A 17,214-nucleotide genomic window follows, 5' to 3' on the forward strand; every position below is an offset into this window, starting at 1 on the left:
CAACCGAGACTACTGTACTGGATAACGCGTTCAAATATTAGGGTGGTTAATTGCGTAAGCTTGGCTTCACGGTTTCTAATCCAGTACGGGGGATTTATCGCCCTAACAGCGTTGAAATCAGTGCCCGGACTGTCGTCACTCGTGTTAGTCTACAGTCTGCAGTGTGCGGTTTCGGTCATCAGCTACCATACCGGTCCTGGCTCAAGTATAGCGTTGATTAGAATTCTTGTTTCTTGTTCCACTGGAACCTGCGCTGTTCTTTTTACTTTAATGCGTACCAATCAAACCTATTGTATTCCATCCCTTCGTTCATCGAACGAAACTATGGTATTTCCGAGTGACAATGTATGAGTGGCCGATGAGACAAATTCAATGCTATGATACAGGAATTGCTGAACAGACAGTTACAACCTACGTTCAAGTGCACAAGTACTGCGAATTCCCATAATCTTTGCTTCCTAGGGGTTTGTTAGGCGGCGGCAGCTTGTGCGGCTAGGTAATGTGTACGTTTGGATTTTGAGGTTGAAGGTAGCTACGTGGGGTGTACCATTGGCGAGAATTAAATAGAAAGGCACTTTAGTACTAGTGTCGCTGGTAGAATATATATCTAGCTCTAACTTGTTGGGTTAGTGACAATATTGGTGTTTTTTTTTCATTTTTCATTTTTCATTTTTCATTTTATTTATTTACACAGGAGCCGAATAAGATTTCATGATGGAATTTTGTTAGCTAGACAAAGAGTTTTCAAAGTTGATGGAAGGAGACTGAAGGATATCCCAGGACAGTTGTTTGCTTAGTTGCACGGCCCGGTGGGGCGGGTCTATACAATATGAATTTTTATTGCTGGGTTTCTCTAGTCCCTTGGTTTTCTAGAGAGAAGAAACACGACAACCAGCGAGGTTTTCCTTCTGGGTTTTCTTTACTTATTCTTAAAAGTTCTTGGAGAATTTGGCAACTAGTATATCACGCAAAAAAATTGAAGTGTGAATTGTGATTTGTGTGTAGAGAAGTGAGATTTGACAGTTGCATGCATGGCCCTGGACACACTGGCCCTTTCGTGCGCAGGACAGAGACCTACCAGCCCACCACCCGCTGTTTCTCAATACTCACCTAGCAATCAGACTTGAAAAGCGGCTGCAATCGCAGTGCTTGCTGTGGGCCTGCACGGGCTTTGGCCTCGAAAAGCCCGTAGGCTTTTCAGCTCCGTAAAACCTGGCCCCAAGCTGAAAAATGGATGCAATAACAGCTAGGGGGACAGTGGTTTGTTCCAAAATAGAACAAGGACGACACGCGATAACATCAGCTTCCTATACTTTGATTACCTAGATTTTATGTGGAATCTCTTTACTGACTTTTGTATGATATTGTACAACCTTTTGATAGCCTCTGTGGACAACCTCAGTTATTCGCACCTACGCTTTGGAATAGATATCCCGATAGGATGTATAGAACCTGGCAAAGTGCAACCTTCCTCCCCCCACCTGCCCAAGCCATCACTGATTTCCCTCAACATTGTGGCATGGAATAGCCCTGGGTAGGATGCAAGCATGACACTAGATATCAGTCTGTGGTAAGCGATTCAAAATGCTGCAACTTATCACAAAAACCCGCAGGAACCCCTATGCACGCCTCAGCTCTGATGTAATACCAGTCCACTAACCCATTCGAATAATTTGTGTTACGCAGAATCTTTTTTGCTTTAGCGAATGAGATATTGGTGAAGGTTTGGTGGGTGGAGACTTCTGTGTTGTGGATTCCGTAAGTTCCGCTGAGAGTCGGCTCACGAGTGATGGGCTATGTCTGCCTGTGGCTTATGTTCGTAGCCAGTATATATGTGTTTTCCCTGCCGTGGGATAATCGTTCGGAGAGTGGGTTTCTGGGGTTACAGTCAGGCATGCGAAACTAAAATACACAGTGCCGAATTTTATTAGGTTATTTGACCAAGTTATACGTCCGGAAGTTAATTGTCCGACCAAGTGTTTCGATCAAAGTCAAATCTAGGGATACGGGTACAGTACCGTCGCCTCTATGGGACGAACATTAGGGACCCTGCCCCTTTCTTTAATGCTAACCAGTGCGACGAGTATAAACATATTAGGTACAGTAGGAATGCCTAAGTCAGGCTGATAAGAGCGACGCTAGCACACCGAGGTCCTCGAGTTCTCAATAGCATTTTCTTGCGGGGATATCCGTCCGGGCCGTTTGAGTATTCGAGAAAAAGAAACGAACCCCCCGATTGCATGAGAGTTGGTGTTAGCCCTGGTGGGGCTCTGCGCCGCAGCAGGAAGGTCGCCCGGACCTGGACGGATAACGCTTAATCTACCCGCCTTGGCAAGGAGGCTGAAACCACGTGACCTTTATTGAGAAGAAAAATCCATCGATGCCTTAACTTACTAGTCGCGACATCCTGCTTTTTACCAAAATTTCGCCTCCGCAATCCCCCCTCGCAACTCAAACAACAGTCATGGTGAAAAATTCGAAAAAAGCCTCTCCTCCAGCACCACTCCTGGTCGCGCTTGTCCGACAATTCCTCAAAGACTCGGGGTTTAAGTCGACGTTGAAAATTTTCGAGGTGGAGAGTGTATCCAGTGGAACAAAGCTGGGGGAATTGAAGAATGGGACATCAGACCTAAAGGCTATTTTTGAGGAATGGGCTGCAAAAGGAAGGAGGGAGGCGGAGGAGAAGAGCAGCGAGAGCGACAGCTTGTTTGAGGCCGATGATGAGCAGAGTTCTAGTGATGGGTCATCGGACGATAGTGATGATGATGATGAGAACGAGAACGATAAGGACAAGAGGAGGAAGAAGAAGGGCGAAGAGGAAGAATCTTCGTCGTCGGATACTGTTGTCGGTGATAAGGAGAAGAGCAGTGACAGCGGGAATGGTGGGGATGGCTGTAATGGCGAAAAGAAAAAAGCTAAAAAGTAACAATCATATTTGATTCCTTTTGATTGAAACTTCTTAGGGACACGAAACTCACGGATATGTAGGAAAGCTCCGTCCTCTAGCCACTCCGACTCCGACTCCGGGAGATCTGACTCTGGGGAGAGTAGTTTAAGCTCATCAAGTTCTTCCAGCAACGATTCTGAAGAAGTGGGAGGGGGCAAAGATTCTAAGGGCTCCATTGACTCTTCAGACTCAATTAGCTCCTCCTCGTCATCATCCTCATCCTCTTCTTCGAGTAGCGAGTCTGAAAAGGACAAGAATTCAAAGATGTCAAAGGTGTCAAAGAAGTCAAAGAAGTCAAAGAAGTCAAAGAAGTCAAAGAAGAGCTCTTCCTCTTCCTCGTCCTCTTCATCCCCCTCGCCCTCTTCAAGCGATGATTTGAAGAAGGCTAAGAAAGCCGGAAAGACCAAGACCAAAAATGCTAAAGACTCATCTAGCTCAGATTCCGATTCAGCTCCGTCCTCCTCTAGTTCATCTTCATCTTCGTCCTCCTCTAGTTCATCTTCATCTTCGTCCTCATCCTCATCCTCATCCTCTTCATCCTCCTCATCCTCTTCATCTTCGTCCTCAAGTTCAAGTTCAAGTTCTGACTCCGATAAAGAAAAGAAGAGAAAGAAGAAGAAGGGCAAGAGCACTGGTAAAAAGGTCCCAAAGGGGACAGACAAAAAAGGGCCTGCGAATTCCTCAACCAAAAAGCGGAAACGAGAAGACGGCGTGCCAAAAAGGGATGCTAAGAGGAGCAAACAAGAAGGCTCTGGGCACTTGTAGGTTCTCCTGTTACCCATCGCTTTATTTTATATATAATTGCTTATACACCCCATAGTCCCGGCTCTAACACTATTTCCACGTCCTCATCTGACGACGGCCAGAAAAAGAAAAAGGAATTTATCCCTAATAAGCCCTTCTCCCGCATCGAGTATGACAAAATTCATTATGCGGATGAGCGTGTCAAGGATAATACTTTTGAAGCTCTCCAACTCCCAGAGAATCACTATACCGTGAGGGCACATCAAGATCTCATTGTTACCAAGGGGAAGGGTTTCACAAAAGAGAAAAATAAGGTTTGTACATATCATCCACCTAGCTCTTTCTCTTTTAGCAAGTATTACAGAATAGAGATTAACTTTCCTCGGGATTATAGAAGAAGAGAGGATCCTATAGAGGTGGAGCAATCGACTTTTCGACAAATTCTTTCAAATTCAACGATTAGAGTGGGATATAGTGTTTACCCAAATCAAGGGGACGGGTTTGGTATGTGTGTTTGTGAGGTGGTGCACGGATGATACCATACCTGTATTGACCTCTTATCCGCCCGCTAAACAATCACACATCCCTTCAATTACTGAGCTTTATTCGCAAGCCCGCCTTCCTCTGCAGTGATTGCTTCAATTTTTTCCGTAGATAGAAGCCTCCGCGAATTAATCCCAGAAATGTAGAACCTAGCAGGGTGTGCATGAGCATAAGGAGAAGGGGGTACCTAGTTGTGCTTGTTGTTAGTTGGTTAAGGGTCCGTCCACTAGTCCTCTTAAGGAGTAGCAGATTGTCCCCGGTTGTGGTTTGCGGAGTCTGGGGTGGCACCACCTAGTTATCCTCGTAAGAAAAAATGTCGAGCAAACTGTGTTTCATGGATTCGAAATGTGTTACTATATTTCGCTTCATTTGGGGCAACAGGCATAGAGTCTCTATTCTACTTCGCCAGCACCTTAGGTTATCTTGTTCATACTGCGAAAACTGTGGGTGTGGTTTGATAACTTATGACGGAGCATACAAAATAAAAATCAGCGGAGCAAGTGATAGAGGGGAAGGTCGGAGAAGTGAGAAAGATTGTTTGCCAACTATATTCAGAAAGCTCAAAACAAAAGTAGATCAGATGGACTGATACCTAAATAAGCACCGAATACAGGAGCCATAAAAAATAGGATAGTAGAGGCCTCTGAATATTACGATTCCCGGACACAACCAGAATAGCTATCGACGGGTAACGTAATTTCCTAGTTCAAGACCCATGCTTCCGAATCCATTGGTTGACGAATATAGTCGAAATATGACCCCCATGCTAGGAAGAATCCCAGTAGCGAGTGATATTCAGTGAAGGGTGAATGGATTTAACAGGCTGCTTGGTATGAAGCGGCTAGCAGGGAAGGCTTCTTGCTGTAAACACTATATTAGGGGTAGTTAGTGGTTTGTAGCGGACGTGGCGTCTGATAGCATAGCTTGTCAACAATAATTCCAAAAGCCCAGCGAACACGAACAGGTAATGATTTCTCGTGTCTCCAAGTCATGATCCGATGCCAGTTTTCACTTTCCATGGGCCTATGGTAAATATTCCAAAAGAAGTGCCGATTCTTCTGCTAGCGGAGACAAGAGACAATAGGGAGCCGATAGCAAAGAACTTTTTAAAAATCAAAGACTTCTCACTTCTTACAAATAGCAGTATCATAAGACATGATGTAATCATAGGCGACGGGTGGAGCTGCTCGGTTGAACCATAGGGGGAAGTATACTCAAGCGGTTAAGCTCTTTCCCACCACTTACATACACAGAACTCTCAAGTGGCAAGCAGAGAACAAGATTGAGGGATTGAACCCAGAGATTTGGAGCGGTGGGGGGTGGCTTATGTTGAGCCGAAGGTCACATATCATAACTTGCAGGCTTTCACCGCCAAACAACTTCAAGGCAGCGCGTTTAGTGGCTGGATCTAGCCAATACCCCCCTGCGCTGTGCTTCTTTCCCCGGCGAACTGCCCCGGCAGTTGTCTGGTGGGCAGGGGAAACGGTGCAGTTTGGCGGTGCCCATGCGAACCAGAAAAAACAGCAGAGATATAATATTATGTCAGTGATAAGTATGTGATCTTACTAGCCTCCACTTTGGCCAAAATTTTGCGCTTCCATGGAGCTATTATCGAAGGGTACCTCTACTGGTGTCATACAGATCCTTCGTCTCTATAGAGCTCTGCCAAAGTCGATAAAAGTCGCGAATTTTAGTCCCATAGTGAGGGATCATATATACGCAAGGGATTTCAACTTTTTAGTGTTATCCAATCATACGCCCCGTTTATACTGCCAACGTGATATATTATACGGTAAAGGAGAAACATTGAAGACTTATACCCTCGTCTTCTAGAGCCACAATTAATATAGTGAAGACTCTCCTAAGTCCTGAGATTTTTTGGGGGTATATTTTGAGGGCATGTCCTTGACTGCTCCTCTCCGGTCTTTGTTAAGTGGCAGCTACAAACTTAATTAAAATACCTTAGCTCCTAACTCTGCATTCAGAGGTTTTCTCTTTTCCATTCCGATACAATCCTCTTACTTTGTGCTACTCATCCCCAATGTGCAAGCCGAAACTACACAGCACCCAATGGAGCTTTATCTCTCTGGTAACAAACCGCGATCCTTCCAGCATGTGTATTAATGCGCCGCACCCTCTCTCATAGCCTCGCTATTGGGCAGGAATTACCAAATCTACTCATACTTATCGCCAACATAATATTCATCCCAAGCCCCTGTGGGAGGCCGCTCGCCAGGAGTGGGAGATTGAGAACAAAGAAATGGGGAGAGAGCCACTTGCTTAATTTCCAGTACGATAGATGCCCCGGAGCCTGTCCTACTTATACCAATAAGTGGCGTCTTTATACATTAGTGACTCTTACCTAAATCCCGATGGGCCAAGGGGCGCGACGTGTAGCCGGACATAATATGATAGCTTGTATGATACCTTCCTTCGGGTTGAAGTATTACTTCCGGTGACGGGCGGAGGGTAGCACGAGTGATGCCCTATGATACACCCCCGGTTTCTAAGGTCTCAGCTCTACGCCACAGTTGCGAAAACGTCAGTTACCGATAAGGCACGACCCAGAACAAAGTGAACCGGAACTGCCAGCGTTTTGTAAATTCCTTTCTTAAACGCAAGTCGACATTTCGATATTAAAATTCCTCTCTAACCACCTCTTGTCCTAAAATCCATCTGGTACCACTTCGTAAGTTTCTCGTTTTGACACTGAGGTCACCTGACTCGCTTCGCGTCAAATTGATTATCGCACGTCCCCCTCCACGAAAACACGACTCAACACCCCAAAACAAACACCAACGGCAATACCTCAATGTTTTCAGCCGGTCCAAATAACCCACGCCAGGGAACTGCTCCACCTGCCGGTGGTCGCAATCGCCGGGCTCAAGGCCTACGACAATCACCCCCTCCCACAGCTAGCGCCTCGACCAATCCTCTTGGCGGGTCGGTACTGGGCGGGGTTCTATTTGGAAACACTGGCGGGGGAAGGGGCGGTACCGGACACCAGCACCATCAACGTGAAAGAGACCGTGACCTCACCTCCCAACAGCAGCGCCCCCAGGAGCGAGGTACAGTAGTGGAACTGAGTGAGGAACAAAGGGCTGAGATTAATGAAGCTGTAAGTACACTCGATGCCCCGGGTAATATCGCTAGAAATTCGCTTACGGTTTCATGATGCTACAGTTCCACCTCTTTGACCTCGATAAGGACCGCATGATCGACTACCACGAACTCAAGGTTAGCGTATTCCAACCCCTCCAGCTCCAGCAAGTGCTCCTAACTGAAACCCTAATTTAAATATAGGTTGCAATGAAAGCACTCGGATTCGACGTTCCTAAACCTGAGCTTCTGCAAATTCTTCGCGAGCACGGCACCCCCGGTCCTGGACAGCAGGCTCAGCCCGGTGCGCAGCCAAGTAGGCTATACATTTCTCAGGAGGCATTTACTTCCATCATGACACAGAAGATTCTAGAGAGAGACCCACTGGATGAGATACTAAGGGCATTCGACCTATTTGCCAACGCTGCTGGTGGGGGAACGGGCCAGGAACCGAGGATAGGAATCGAGGATTTGAGGAGGGTAGCGAGGGAGCTTGGGGAAACATTGGAGGAAGAGGAGTTGAGAGCTATGATTGAGGAGTTTGATATCGATAACGACGGGATGAGTATGTTTCCAACTTGTTTAACATCCCTGTTTCGTCTCAACCCTCTAGTTGGTCGAAATTGATATAAAGTGAAATGCTGACATGGCTGTTGTGCGAAATAGTTAGCAAGGAGGAATTCATTGCTATCTGCCGAGGCGAATGAGAAATTTCCAAAATGCCATAAGGCGTTGCGCATTCTTATGCCATTTGTCTTTTTTGTTTTTTCTGTATTTATTCCCTTTTCTACTCTATTCCACCGTAAGCTTGGCCCTGCTGATATAATTGGAACACGATAGATACCTTGTCTGTGAATTTTTTTTTCCTTTTTTTCCTTTCTTTCTTTTTAATACCTGATAAGCAGCTGGGGTATCCGTCTCCAGCTCTATTATCTCGGTCAGTTGTACTATTATCCGAAATCAACACATGGTGGATCATCGATGGAGTGCAGAGCGATGGCATTGAATGACAAAATTGAGATGGCGTTGCACAACGCAAGGCATGGGGGTTAATTTGACATGCCCAAGCAGCAAATCAGGAGGCAGACAAAAGCTGGAGTTCGCCAAATGTCACGTGGGATATGAGGATCTACATAGGATCACAACTATCAAGTTACATTGCCGGGGTGTTACCAAATGCGGGCCGTTTTCATATTAGACTGACAACATCACGGCACTTTTCCCTGAACACTTGGGAAATGGATCAAGACCATATTATCATAGGGCGAGAGATAGAGGGCCCTTTTTCCCTCCGTCCCATTTTACCCTATTTTCTTGTTATCGGAATAACGGATGAGATTCGGATTCGGCCGACCGGGCGAACGTCATATAGTCCACTTTATTATTATACTTCATAACCCTACGGTACTTGCACACCTCCCTCCTACCGCATCTTCATGGCATTCGTGATAAATATAATTTCGAAAACAAGTTGTTGCATAATTATAGGGGAATATTTTAGCCTGTCCAATATGTAGGTATGAATAGCGCTATGGCACGATATGTCTAACCTTGGATCCCCGGATATGGGCCTTTATGCGGGGCAGTTCGAAAGAGGCAGTCACCGGGGAAAGAGAAGTATCCGGCTATGGGGTGGAGGGAATTTATGTCATGAAATCCGCGAACGGTGATAAGCATCCACGATGTCTAACTTGGTACTGTGAACTATTTTGAATGCATGATTTGTAGATGCTTTCTTCCTTTCTCACCCGTCAAAACAAAAATAAAATACTGTACTGTGCTGCAAGCCTTGAAACGGATGAGTTGTACTATCATACTATTACTAACTCTAGTCAGGCTCTCTCCCTGAAGCCTTACCTGCTTCTATCCATTAGCCGAAAGAGAAAGAGAGAAGAAAAAAATAGGTAAAAAACGCCAGCAGAGCAAAAGGGGTGACCTGAGACGAGAAATTCGTGGGGAATATTTATCATTATTAAAGCCCTTCTCCCTACCTGCTTCCCTCCCTCACTTATCCTTATAATACTCCTTTCCATACCATACAATCCCCGGGGAAAATCACCCAACTCTGGCCTAAGCTGCCCTCCCCTTTCCCCCCTCCCCTCCCACCGGGAAAAAGAAAGAACCCGCAAACCTCGCCAACCCACAGTTCCCACCCACATATGGACTTTCCCCATCCGGCCCACGGGCGAAACCCCTAAGTTACTGTAGGTATCGTATCATACTTTTACAAGTACCAACCCTACTACTACTACAAAACAGCAGGCAAAGAAGAAAAAAACACCCCCAATCAGAACCAACCAACCGGCCAACCAAACGACAACTCAAATAATTATTATCCTACTCCCTCGCCTATCATACAGCACAGTCGTACTCATACATGAGAACAATTGTAGTACAAACAAGCAAAGATATTAACAAAACTTAAACTACCACCACCACCTATTTCCAACCAACGAACCTCAACCCCACATTCGGTACAGTACATGCAAGGAAAAAAAAAAATCGCGAATATGAATGCACACATATCCATACGGATATGCGTTTGTGCATACATGGGAGGCGCCGTGCGGGGTTGATGGGAGGAATTGGGTATGGTATCGTACAGTAAGTTATCCTTGTTGCCCAATTTGTCTGCTTTATATTTCTATTTTGCCGTAAAGTTGGGTTTATCGGGTACGGTGTAATGTTGTATCGTATCGTATCTCTAAACCTGGGGGGAGGGTTTACGGACAACTTCACTTACCCACCCCACCCCCGACACTGGTGGGGTGGTGATGGATTCGGGCACAGATGGCAGGATACCGTGATGCATATGTGGTTGAAAGAATGGAGAAGGGGAAGGGAAGGAAAGGATGTATAATACGGTTTGGTAGGTTGAATGGATCGATTGATGTAGGTAGGTGAGCAGGTAGGTTACATAGAGTACATACGGTGATGTGATGTGATGTGGTTATATAGTGGGGTAAGGGTGGGTAGATGTACCATACCGTAGACGGCGGGCGACGGCGAAGGAAGGGGAGAAGGGGAAAGAAAGAAAGAGATCGAGGGGGCGGGGATGGGGTGTGAAAAAGTTAGCCTTCGTTGTTGTTTTTGGCTAGTTTACCGGGTATTTTGTGGGTTTGTTTGCTTGTTTGCTTGCTGAGAGAGGGGCGGGAGTAGTATAAAAAGCAAACTTTGGAAGAGAAAAAAAGGGTTCCCTCCCGGGTGAACATATCCCTATCACAACACCACCCGCCAGCGTACAATTCGTACCTTTTTTATTTCACCTTTTCCTTCCGCATATCCGCCACAGGTCGTTCCGCACCCGATGGGCTACCCCCTTGTTGAATGGGTGAATGGTTGGATGGATGGAAGGATGGATCGTCACGAGACCTCATAGAGGTGAGGGGATTGAGGTGAGCGTACGGGTGAGAGTGAGCATGGACAACGCTTCTTATACCACGGATCTACCACCACCGCCAAACAAACCTTCAAAAACCTACTCGAACCCACCCACCAAGAATACGAGCATCACAGCACAGCACAGCACCAGGAACACAATCAATCACAACCTGTCACTTCTATTTAACTAAAACAGCTAGAACTCTTTTTGTATCAAAAAAAACACCCCGACCACCGGACCTTTTAAGAACGCGGGAAAGCAAACACATACAAACGAACACCAAGCCGCAAGAAAAAGTAGCAACAATGGTAGATCAGGAGACACGAAGAAGCAGAGGGGAAATAGGAACATCATACAACAAGTTACAGAAAGAAAATGGAAGAAAACACCAGAAACAGAATTGGGACCTTTGTTTGCTAGGGAATCCAACTTTGCAAGCAAGTTATCATGAGGTCATAAACCTTCGTCACCGCAACCTTCTATATCCAAGATGAGGAAATGAAAGCCGAATATAGAGGAAAATGGAATGTGAAAGGGAAAAAATCAGGAAAGAAAAAGAGAATTAAAGACCCTGAATAGCTCCCGAAAATGCTCACATCTTACAAGGCCCCCCTCTGCAGGAGATTCCCATGTTACCGAATTGGATGCGAGGGGGAAAGGGAATTCATCATGGAGAAAAGAGAAAGGTGGTAAAATCTAAGATAAATAAGAAAAGTCGCAACTTCGGCCAACCGAGTGGAACAGCCCGATCGCGGGCCCGAGGAACACCAATTCCCCAGCATCCGCTGTCGCGGAGTTTGTTCCGACCGCAATTCCTATCAACCCGGGAACTATCCGCACAACCACCCCGTGCTTCTCAATATTACGGAGGTAATGGCACTGTGAAGCCCCACATCGGCGCTTCACGACCAGAAAATGGGACATAAGAACACAGAAATGGGGACCACATAATACCAAAACCGAGTCATGGCAGACACCAATTCCCAGAGTAAAGCTTTAAAATGGACTTCAGCCACTCCAAAGACGTGGGCACCAAGTAACCCCGCCGCCTCTATAGCAAAAACGACACACCGCGCCAGATAACAGAGCATGGAAGTAAAAAAAGATGCAACTGGAGAGTAGGAAATTAGGGAAATATATAAAAATAAAAATAAAGAGGTATACCCTCCCCGTATGCGCGAGCCAGAAACTGGCCATAACTATCTTCAATACCACTAGGAATAGTCTCGTGGACAAAATTGCTCCGAAGCCTGCTCCCAGTTGTGCCAATAATCCAGGCAGCTCATGGGTACACGCCGGGCAATCTTACCTCTCTTTGCTCATAAGAGTGAAGACTGTCACTTGAGTGGGGCCTTCGGAGATGATCGCTACCATAGTGCGAGCCAAGAACTGGAGATTGGAAAGAGTTGTGAGGTGGGAAAAATACTGTATCTTCGGAAACGGTTGAGTGACACGAGGGCGAGCGATACCCGGGAGAAAAGAGAGGGCTAGGATGAGACATATGTGGACTCCCAGCGGCAGACATGTGAGGACTTCCAGAGAGATGTGGGCTGCCCTGGCGCTGCGCGTCAGGCTTTGGCGGAGGTTCAAGGATTGGTGGCAATGATGACATAAAAGTCGGGTTCGAGGTAGGAGGTTGACGAGGCCCAGCAGGAACCATTCCGGAGGATATTGTTGGTGTTGTCGTGGGTGTAGGACGGGGTGTCAGAGGCTGCAATTCATTCATCAAAGAAGTCGAGGGGTGGGAAGTGATATTGCTCTGTCGATAATGATAATCTCCACCTTGGCGGTGGGCCGAGAATGGCGGAGGAAGTTCTGTTGATGGCGATAGAGAAGCATGTCTCTGGCCGGGTGAAGGTGTTGAATGTGCCGAGCTTGGGTTTGAATCATTTGGAGGGCGCCCCAAAGGACGTGCATTGGGGGATCTTGGTGGCCTCCCAGGCTTCGGTAAGGTAGGTCTGGCAGCTAGTGCGGCCGCTGTAGCCGCCGCTGCTTCACTTATTGTCCCAGTGTGGTGGTTCTGATGACGAGTGAGTGTAGTTCGTCTGCCAAAGGGTTAGATGTTTGCTCAATGCCCACGATTGCTGGGCCTGTTACCTAGTAAACGTCTTCTGACAGTCTGCATAAGGGCACTTGTACGGGCGCTTCCCTGAGTGTATCCTACGGTGCCTAGCAAGCGAGCTTGAGTCACTAAACGGCTGTTTGGAGGACGGAAAATCAGTAGACGAAACAAGATTGAGAAGATAAGGGTTAAAACCACCTTTCCACAAGTGTCACACATGTGGGGCTTCTCCCCAGTATGGACACGAGCATGTACAGTCAATGCTGACCGCTGAATGAACTGTTTATCGCAGCCAGGGTAGTCACAGACATGTGGTCTGACACCAGTATGTATTCGTTCTGAGGAATAATTAGAAAATAACTTATTGAGAAACCGAAGTGCGTAACTCACCATGTCTAGCGAGATCACTACGGCGTGCAAAACCCTTACTGCACACACTGCAAGGAAATGCCTTTGAGTAAGGATCCCCTGATGATGGCCTACCAGGACCTCGTGGTACTGTATTAACTGCACCAGAGGGTACACCTGAATATGATCCGTTCGCAGAGACTAAAGCATTACTTGGTAATGGGTAGGCACTAGGTGAATGCTCCGAGGCCGATGGTGAAGTAGATGAATGAGGTGATCCTTCTCTATCCGAGATGAAGTCTGACGCAGCAGGACTGTGGGGGTGCGCACCCGGGTTAGCCAAGTAGGGATTCTTCTGCATCTCCAAAGAGAGAGTAAGTGGAGGTGCAGCGCCTGCTGCTGCAGCGGCCGCATCCTTGGTGTTTAAAATATTGGTTAGGTCCATATTGGGTGTGGAGAAATCGTTCTAGACTCTGGTTGGAGGTTTTCAAAGGATTCAACAAGATGAAAACAAGAGATGATCGAAGGGCTGAGTTGGCAGGAAGGGATGTGCCTTTAAACTTCCCAATACCAGAGAAGGTTTGAGCACGCTATGAGGAGTTAATGATGAGATAATGAATATCACTGTGGGCTCGTATCAGAGTATGCTTACAAGGGAGGTGAGGTTCTGCAGAAAAAGGGTTCAATTGTGGTGCGCGAAGCGTTTTGCGGGGGACAAATCCTTCTGGAGGCGAAAGACAGTCTGTGCGAAGTAAAATTGGCCGGAGCTCCTGCCCCTCTCGAATCAGACAGCAAGGCAACCCAAAAATTGTCTTGTAAGCGATGTGTTTTGCCCTAGACTCCAAGCACCTTTCCATCAGCAACCTAAACCCGTCAAACCGAAAGAGTGCACTGTGGTTCTAAACCGGAGATCAAGACAAAAGGGGAGAAGGGAGGAAAGAAAGAGGATGCTTGTTAGAGGTTTCTGCGGGTACCCACCTTTTGTTCTCACAACTGAGCTTCTTTTTCTTCCTTTTTCCCCAGTCTCCTCCAGACGGACTAGTGTGCAGATCACAAACGATACGAATTCAAAATTCAAGGTCAGAATAGCCCAAATGCTCACCAGTTGGCGAGCCTACCCCAACAAATGAGAAAATCCTTTGGGCTTAATGAGAGTCGAGCCTTAACCTGCTAAATGATCCTTTATAGTTAACCCGACCACCAGGTTACCGCACTTATCCGCTGTTCAATGAGAAAAAGGTGCTTTGAAAGAACCCTCACTTTCCACCCCTCGACAACAAAAAAATAAGTTGCGGGCCTCTCCCTCTTATTTGCAGGTTCGAAAAAAAAAAAGAAAAAAGCTGCCTTCTCTCTCTCTCTAATATAAATAATATATAGCTTGCTGATCGCCTGCGAGTGCTTCTCTCGTGAACCTCAGAACCGTTCGAGCCACTTGTAAATCACAATATAATCGACCAACGGCGCAGGCGAAATAGTTGATCGGTTGAGATCGATAGAAATCTGCACAGACGGACTGACTTGTGACTTGACTCGCACAGCCTTCGGATCGTTGCCGTCCTCCGATAGCAAACCAGTTTGTTTTTAACACCTTCCTGAATGGCGGCCAACTGTTCATACACTCGGGATTGGTCCGCCGTGATCGGATACCCCCGGTTCTTTTTGAAAGCGACGTGAATTCTCGGAAACTGGCGTGTTCCCGAATGAGACTGGGTTGGTCCCAGCTCCAAATGTAAGAGATGTATGAGCACAGAAAATCGGAATTTTATGACGGGTTGTCGATTGGTGGAAAGGAGTAGACTCAATTTCAAGGAGTAGAAGGGTAGATAAAGTTCTGGCCAGCAGGGATAAAAGCTGTCCTTAGATTCGTGTCTTGTCTTTCTATCTCCCTTTGAAAAGAGTGATGGGGCAATATGGAAGGTGAGTGGGTTGGAACGTGGGAACTTTGTTCAAAAGTGTGACGAGGGATAAAATCTGCACCAAGCAACAAGGTTAGAAACACTGGAGTACATGCAACTCTCTTTCTTATCCCGCTACGCCCAGCAAGGCGAAATGACTTACGGAGTCGCAAATATGCGTGCAGAATAATCACAATTGCAAGCAGGTTGGAATCCTAAAACCGATACTCTGGACCGGTGTCTGGGGAAAGATGATGTCGGCAGTAGGTTTTGTCGAGGCAGACGGTGCCTGAAAGGATGGTTGCAACCCAGATCGGATGATTTGACAATTCGGCAAAAGTCAAGCAACAAGCAAGCGAGAGGTAGGAGATATTAAAATCGCGAGTTTGGGATGGAGGGGAGAACTGGTCTGTTATAGTATAAAAAGGGAGGAGGAGGAAAAAGGAAAGCGGAAAAGAGATTTGATGACGCGGGGAGGTGGAAATATTCTCGAGGAGGGGGTCTTAGGGTGTGGTAAGAGGAAGAGGGCAGGAGATGGATTATGGAAGTGGAGGTGGTAGGTGGAGGTGTAGGAACGGTGGTGGTGGTGGTGGTACGGGACTCAGTGATGGATAGAGATAGTCTTGCACGGAGGAGGCTTTTCCTTTCTCTTCTCTTCGGGTTCTTTTTTCCTTTTTTCTTCTTTTTTTCTTTTTTTTCCCACTTTTTTCTTCTTTCCTTCCTGCCCGCTTTCTTATTTTATTAATTATTGGTGAGGAAGGGATGGGGGTTTGAGTGTGGATGGATTCAGTGGGGCCAGGGACGAATCTTCCATTCTCAGAAAAGAGAGAGCGAAAGAGAGGAGGAGGAAGGAGTAAAAGAGTAAGGTAGCAAGCGTGTGAGTGAGTGAGAGTGCAAGAGAAGGATCAAAGCGGTGTAGACTACGTCTCGAGGGTTACCACATTGCTTGCTAATGTGCAGCGCACAGAGAGACACACGAAAAATGATGCAAAGATTTGATACGATACAGGCACCAAATGGAAGGAAGGAATAGAAAGTGCGAAACAAAAACTCAATGGAAAGTGAGAATGAGACATGTAAGTTGTGAAAGCGAAAGCCTCATTTGATAGCTAGCTTCTAGAAAGGTGCCCTGGACAGGGAAGAGAACGAGGTGATAGAGAGAAAAGGGATAACCTGTACGAGTATTCTACCATTCACTGCACATTACTGTGCTCCATCACCTCCATCCAAAATAACATCCCCGGCATCCGCCTTCCTCGCTAGCGATAACTGAGTTCCACAAGCGCTGCCAAAAGTAACGACCCCCAAACAATACGGGGGAATTATTCTATAGGATGGGATGAGACTGGTAAATTTACTGTATTATCTCGCCATGTGTTGTAGCTAGCTGCGTTCCCGGAATTCACGCAGGAGGGCAGCATCATCATGGTCTGTGCAAAACTACGTGCAGAGTATTGGCAGGGGTGTCTACGGTTCTAAATGCTCGAACATGACCCAGCGGCGGCCTAAGGGTGTGTAGGCGAGCGAGGGGAAGGGGAAGAAGGGAAGGAAAAGGAGGGGAAGGGGAGGGGAGGAGAAAAGAGGCAAGGCAAGAAGAGAGAAAGGATTGCAAGGAGCAGGTGGAGAGAGAGTCTCGGCACCCAATATGATGCTGTCGTGGGCAGCAACAAACAGGTCTCTAGTTCGCATCTTTTAGGCAAAGCGCAGGTCAGCACTTTACAGGCAGGAAGGACGCACATATGATACTGTACACGGTTTGTATATGAAGGGGGAAGCGGTGACCAGTGAGTGGGCAGCAGTAGGAGAAGTAGAAGGGGAAGCAGAAGCACCAGAAGCGTGCTACCCCAGTGCGAGCACTGTAAGTTAGTGCTTGTACCGGTATTCAACCAGTGGCATCCTACCCCAACCAGCAAGAAGCAAGCAGCATAAGTGAGGTGCCACAGTGTGGATGGATCCGAGCTGCTGGGTTCAAGCCAAAGTTCGCGCTCAGAGAACACGTACCGTAACCTAAGTTCTATGCAACCAAGGGACGTGGCTCCCCTTCCCTACCAAGCACTGCTGCTCGGACATGCGAAGTTTCTCAAAAAACAGAAACAGAAATAACGAAAAAAACGAAAACAATAGCTTGTACATGTACAAGTATACCGATAGATGAAGAGGGAGAAGGGACTCTCTCTAAAGGAATTGCACCTGT

At 46.8% G+C, this 17,214-nt stretch overlaps 3 protein-coding genes; 2 read left to right on the plus strand and 1 right to left on the minus strand.

Moving 5' to 3' along the window:
• Nucleotides 1-2,419: 2,419 nt before the first annotated feature.
• GSTUM_00001916001 (uncharacterized protein) lies at nt 2,420-4,479 on the plus strand. XM_002839175.2 has 4 exons: nt 2,420-2,922; nt 2,989-3,708; nt 3,768-4,005; nt 4,086-4,479. The coding sequence occupies exons 1-4, from the start codon at nt 2,465-2,467 to the stop codon at nt 4,152-4,154; spliced, it is 1,485 nt and encodes a 494-aa protein (XP_002839221.1). The 5' UTR covers nt 2,420-2,464; the 3' UTR covers nt 4,155-4,479.
• Nucleotides 4,480-7,046: 2,567 nt separating this feature from the next.
• Nucleotides 7,047-8,040, plus strand: GSTUM_00001917001 (uncharacterized protein; the record flags this gene model as incomplete). The annotated part of the gene is made up of 4 exons (XM_002839176.1): nt 7,047-7,352; nt 7,418-7,471; nt 7,538-7,898; nt 8,000-8,040. The coding sequence occupies 4 exons, from the start codon at nt 7,047-7,049 to the stop codon at nt 8,038-8,040; spliced, it is 762 nt and encodes a 253-aa protein (XP_002839222.1).
• Nucleotides 8,041-10,873: 2,833 nt separating this feature from the next.
• On the minus strand, nt 10,874-15,403 carry GSTUM_00001918001 (uncharacterized protein). XM_002839177.2 has 7 exons: nt 15,184-15,403; nt 14,104-15,096; nt 13,778-13,959; nt 13,168-13,715; nt 12,976-13,115; nt 12,813-12,913; nt 10,874-12,760 (listed from the first exon to the last, which is right to left on the minus strand). The coding sequence occupies exons 4-7, from the start codon at nt 13,568-13,570 to the stop codon at nt 11,998-12,000; spliced, it is 1,407 nt and encodes a 468-aa protein (XP_002839223.1). The 5' UTR covers nt 13,571-13,715; nt 13,778-13,959; nt 14,104-15,096; nt 15,184-15,403; the 3' UTR covers nt 10,874-11,997.
• Between the last annotated feature and the right edge of the window lie 1,811 nt (nt 15,404-17,214).

The sequence above is a fragment of the Tuber melanosporum genome (genome assembly GCF_000151645.1).
Source record: "Tuber melanosporum whole genome shotgun sequence assembly, scaffold_310, strain Mel28".
NCBI lineage: Eukaryota > Fungi > Ascomycota > Pezizomycetes > Pezizales > Tuberaceae > Tuber > Tuber melanosporum.

Excerpts from the sequence above, each read along its gene's own strand:
- GSTUM_00001916001 (XM_002839175.2), top strand. The coding sequence starts at position 2,465 with ATGGTGAAAAATTCGAAAAAAGCCTCTCCTCCAGCACCACTCCTGGTC. Across the intron at positions 2,923-2,988 it reads GAAAAGAAAAAAGCTAAAAA|GAAAGCTCCGTCCTCTAGCC; the intron begins GTAACAATCATA and ends ACGGATATGTAG. Across the intron at positions 4,006-4,085 it reads TCACAAAAGAGAAAAATAAG|AAGAAGAGAGGATCCTATAG; the intron begins GTTTGTACATAT and ends TCGGGATTATAG.
- GSTUM_00001918001 (XM_002839177.2), bottom strand. The coding sequence starts at position 13,570 with ATGGACCTAACCAATATTTTAAACACCAAGGATGCGGCCGCTGCAGCA. Across the intron at positions 13,116-13,167 it reads TAGTGATCTCGCTAGACATG|AACGAATACATACTGGTGTC; the intron begins GTGAGTTACGCA and ends ATTATTCCTCAG. Across the intron at positions 12,914-12,975 it reads TGTGTGACACTTGTGGAAAG|CCGTTTAGTGACTCAAGCTC; the intron begins GTGGTTTTAACC and ends TCCTCCAAACAG.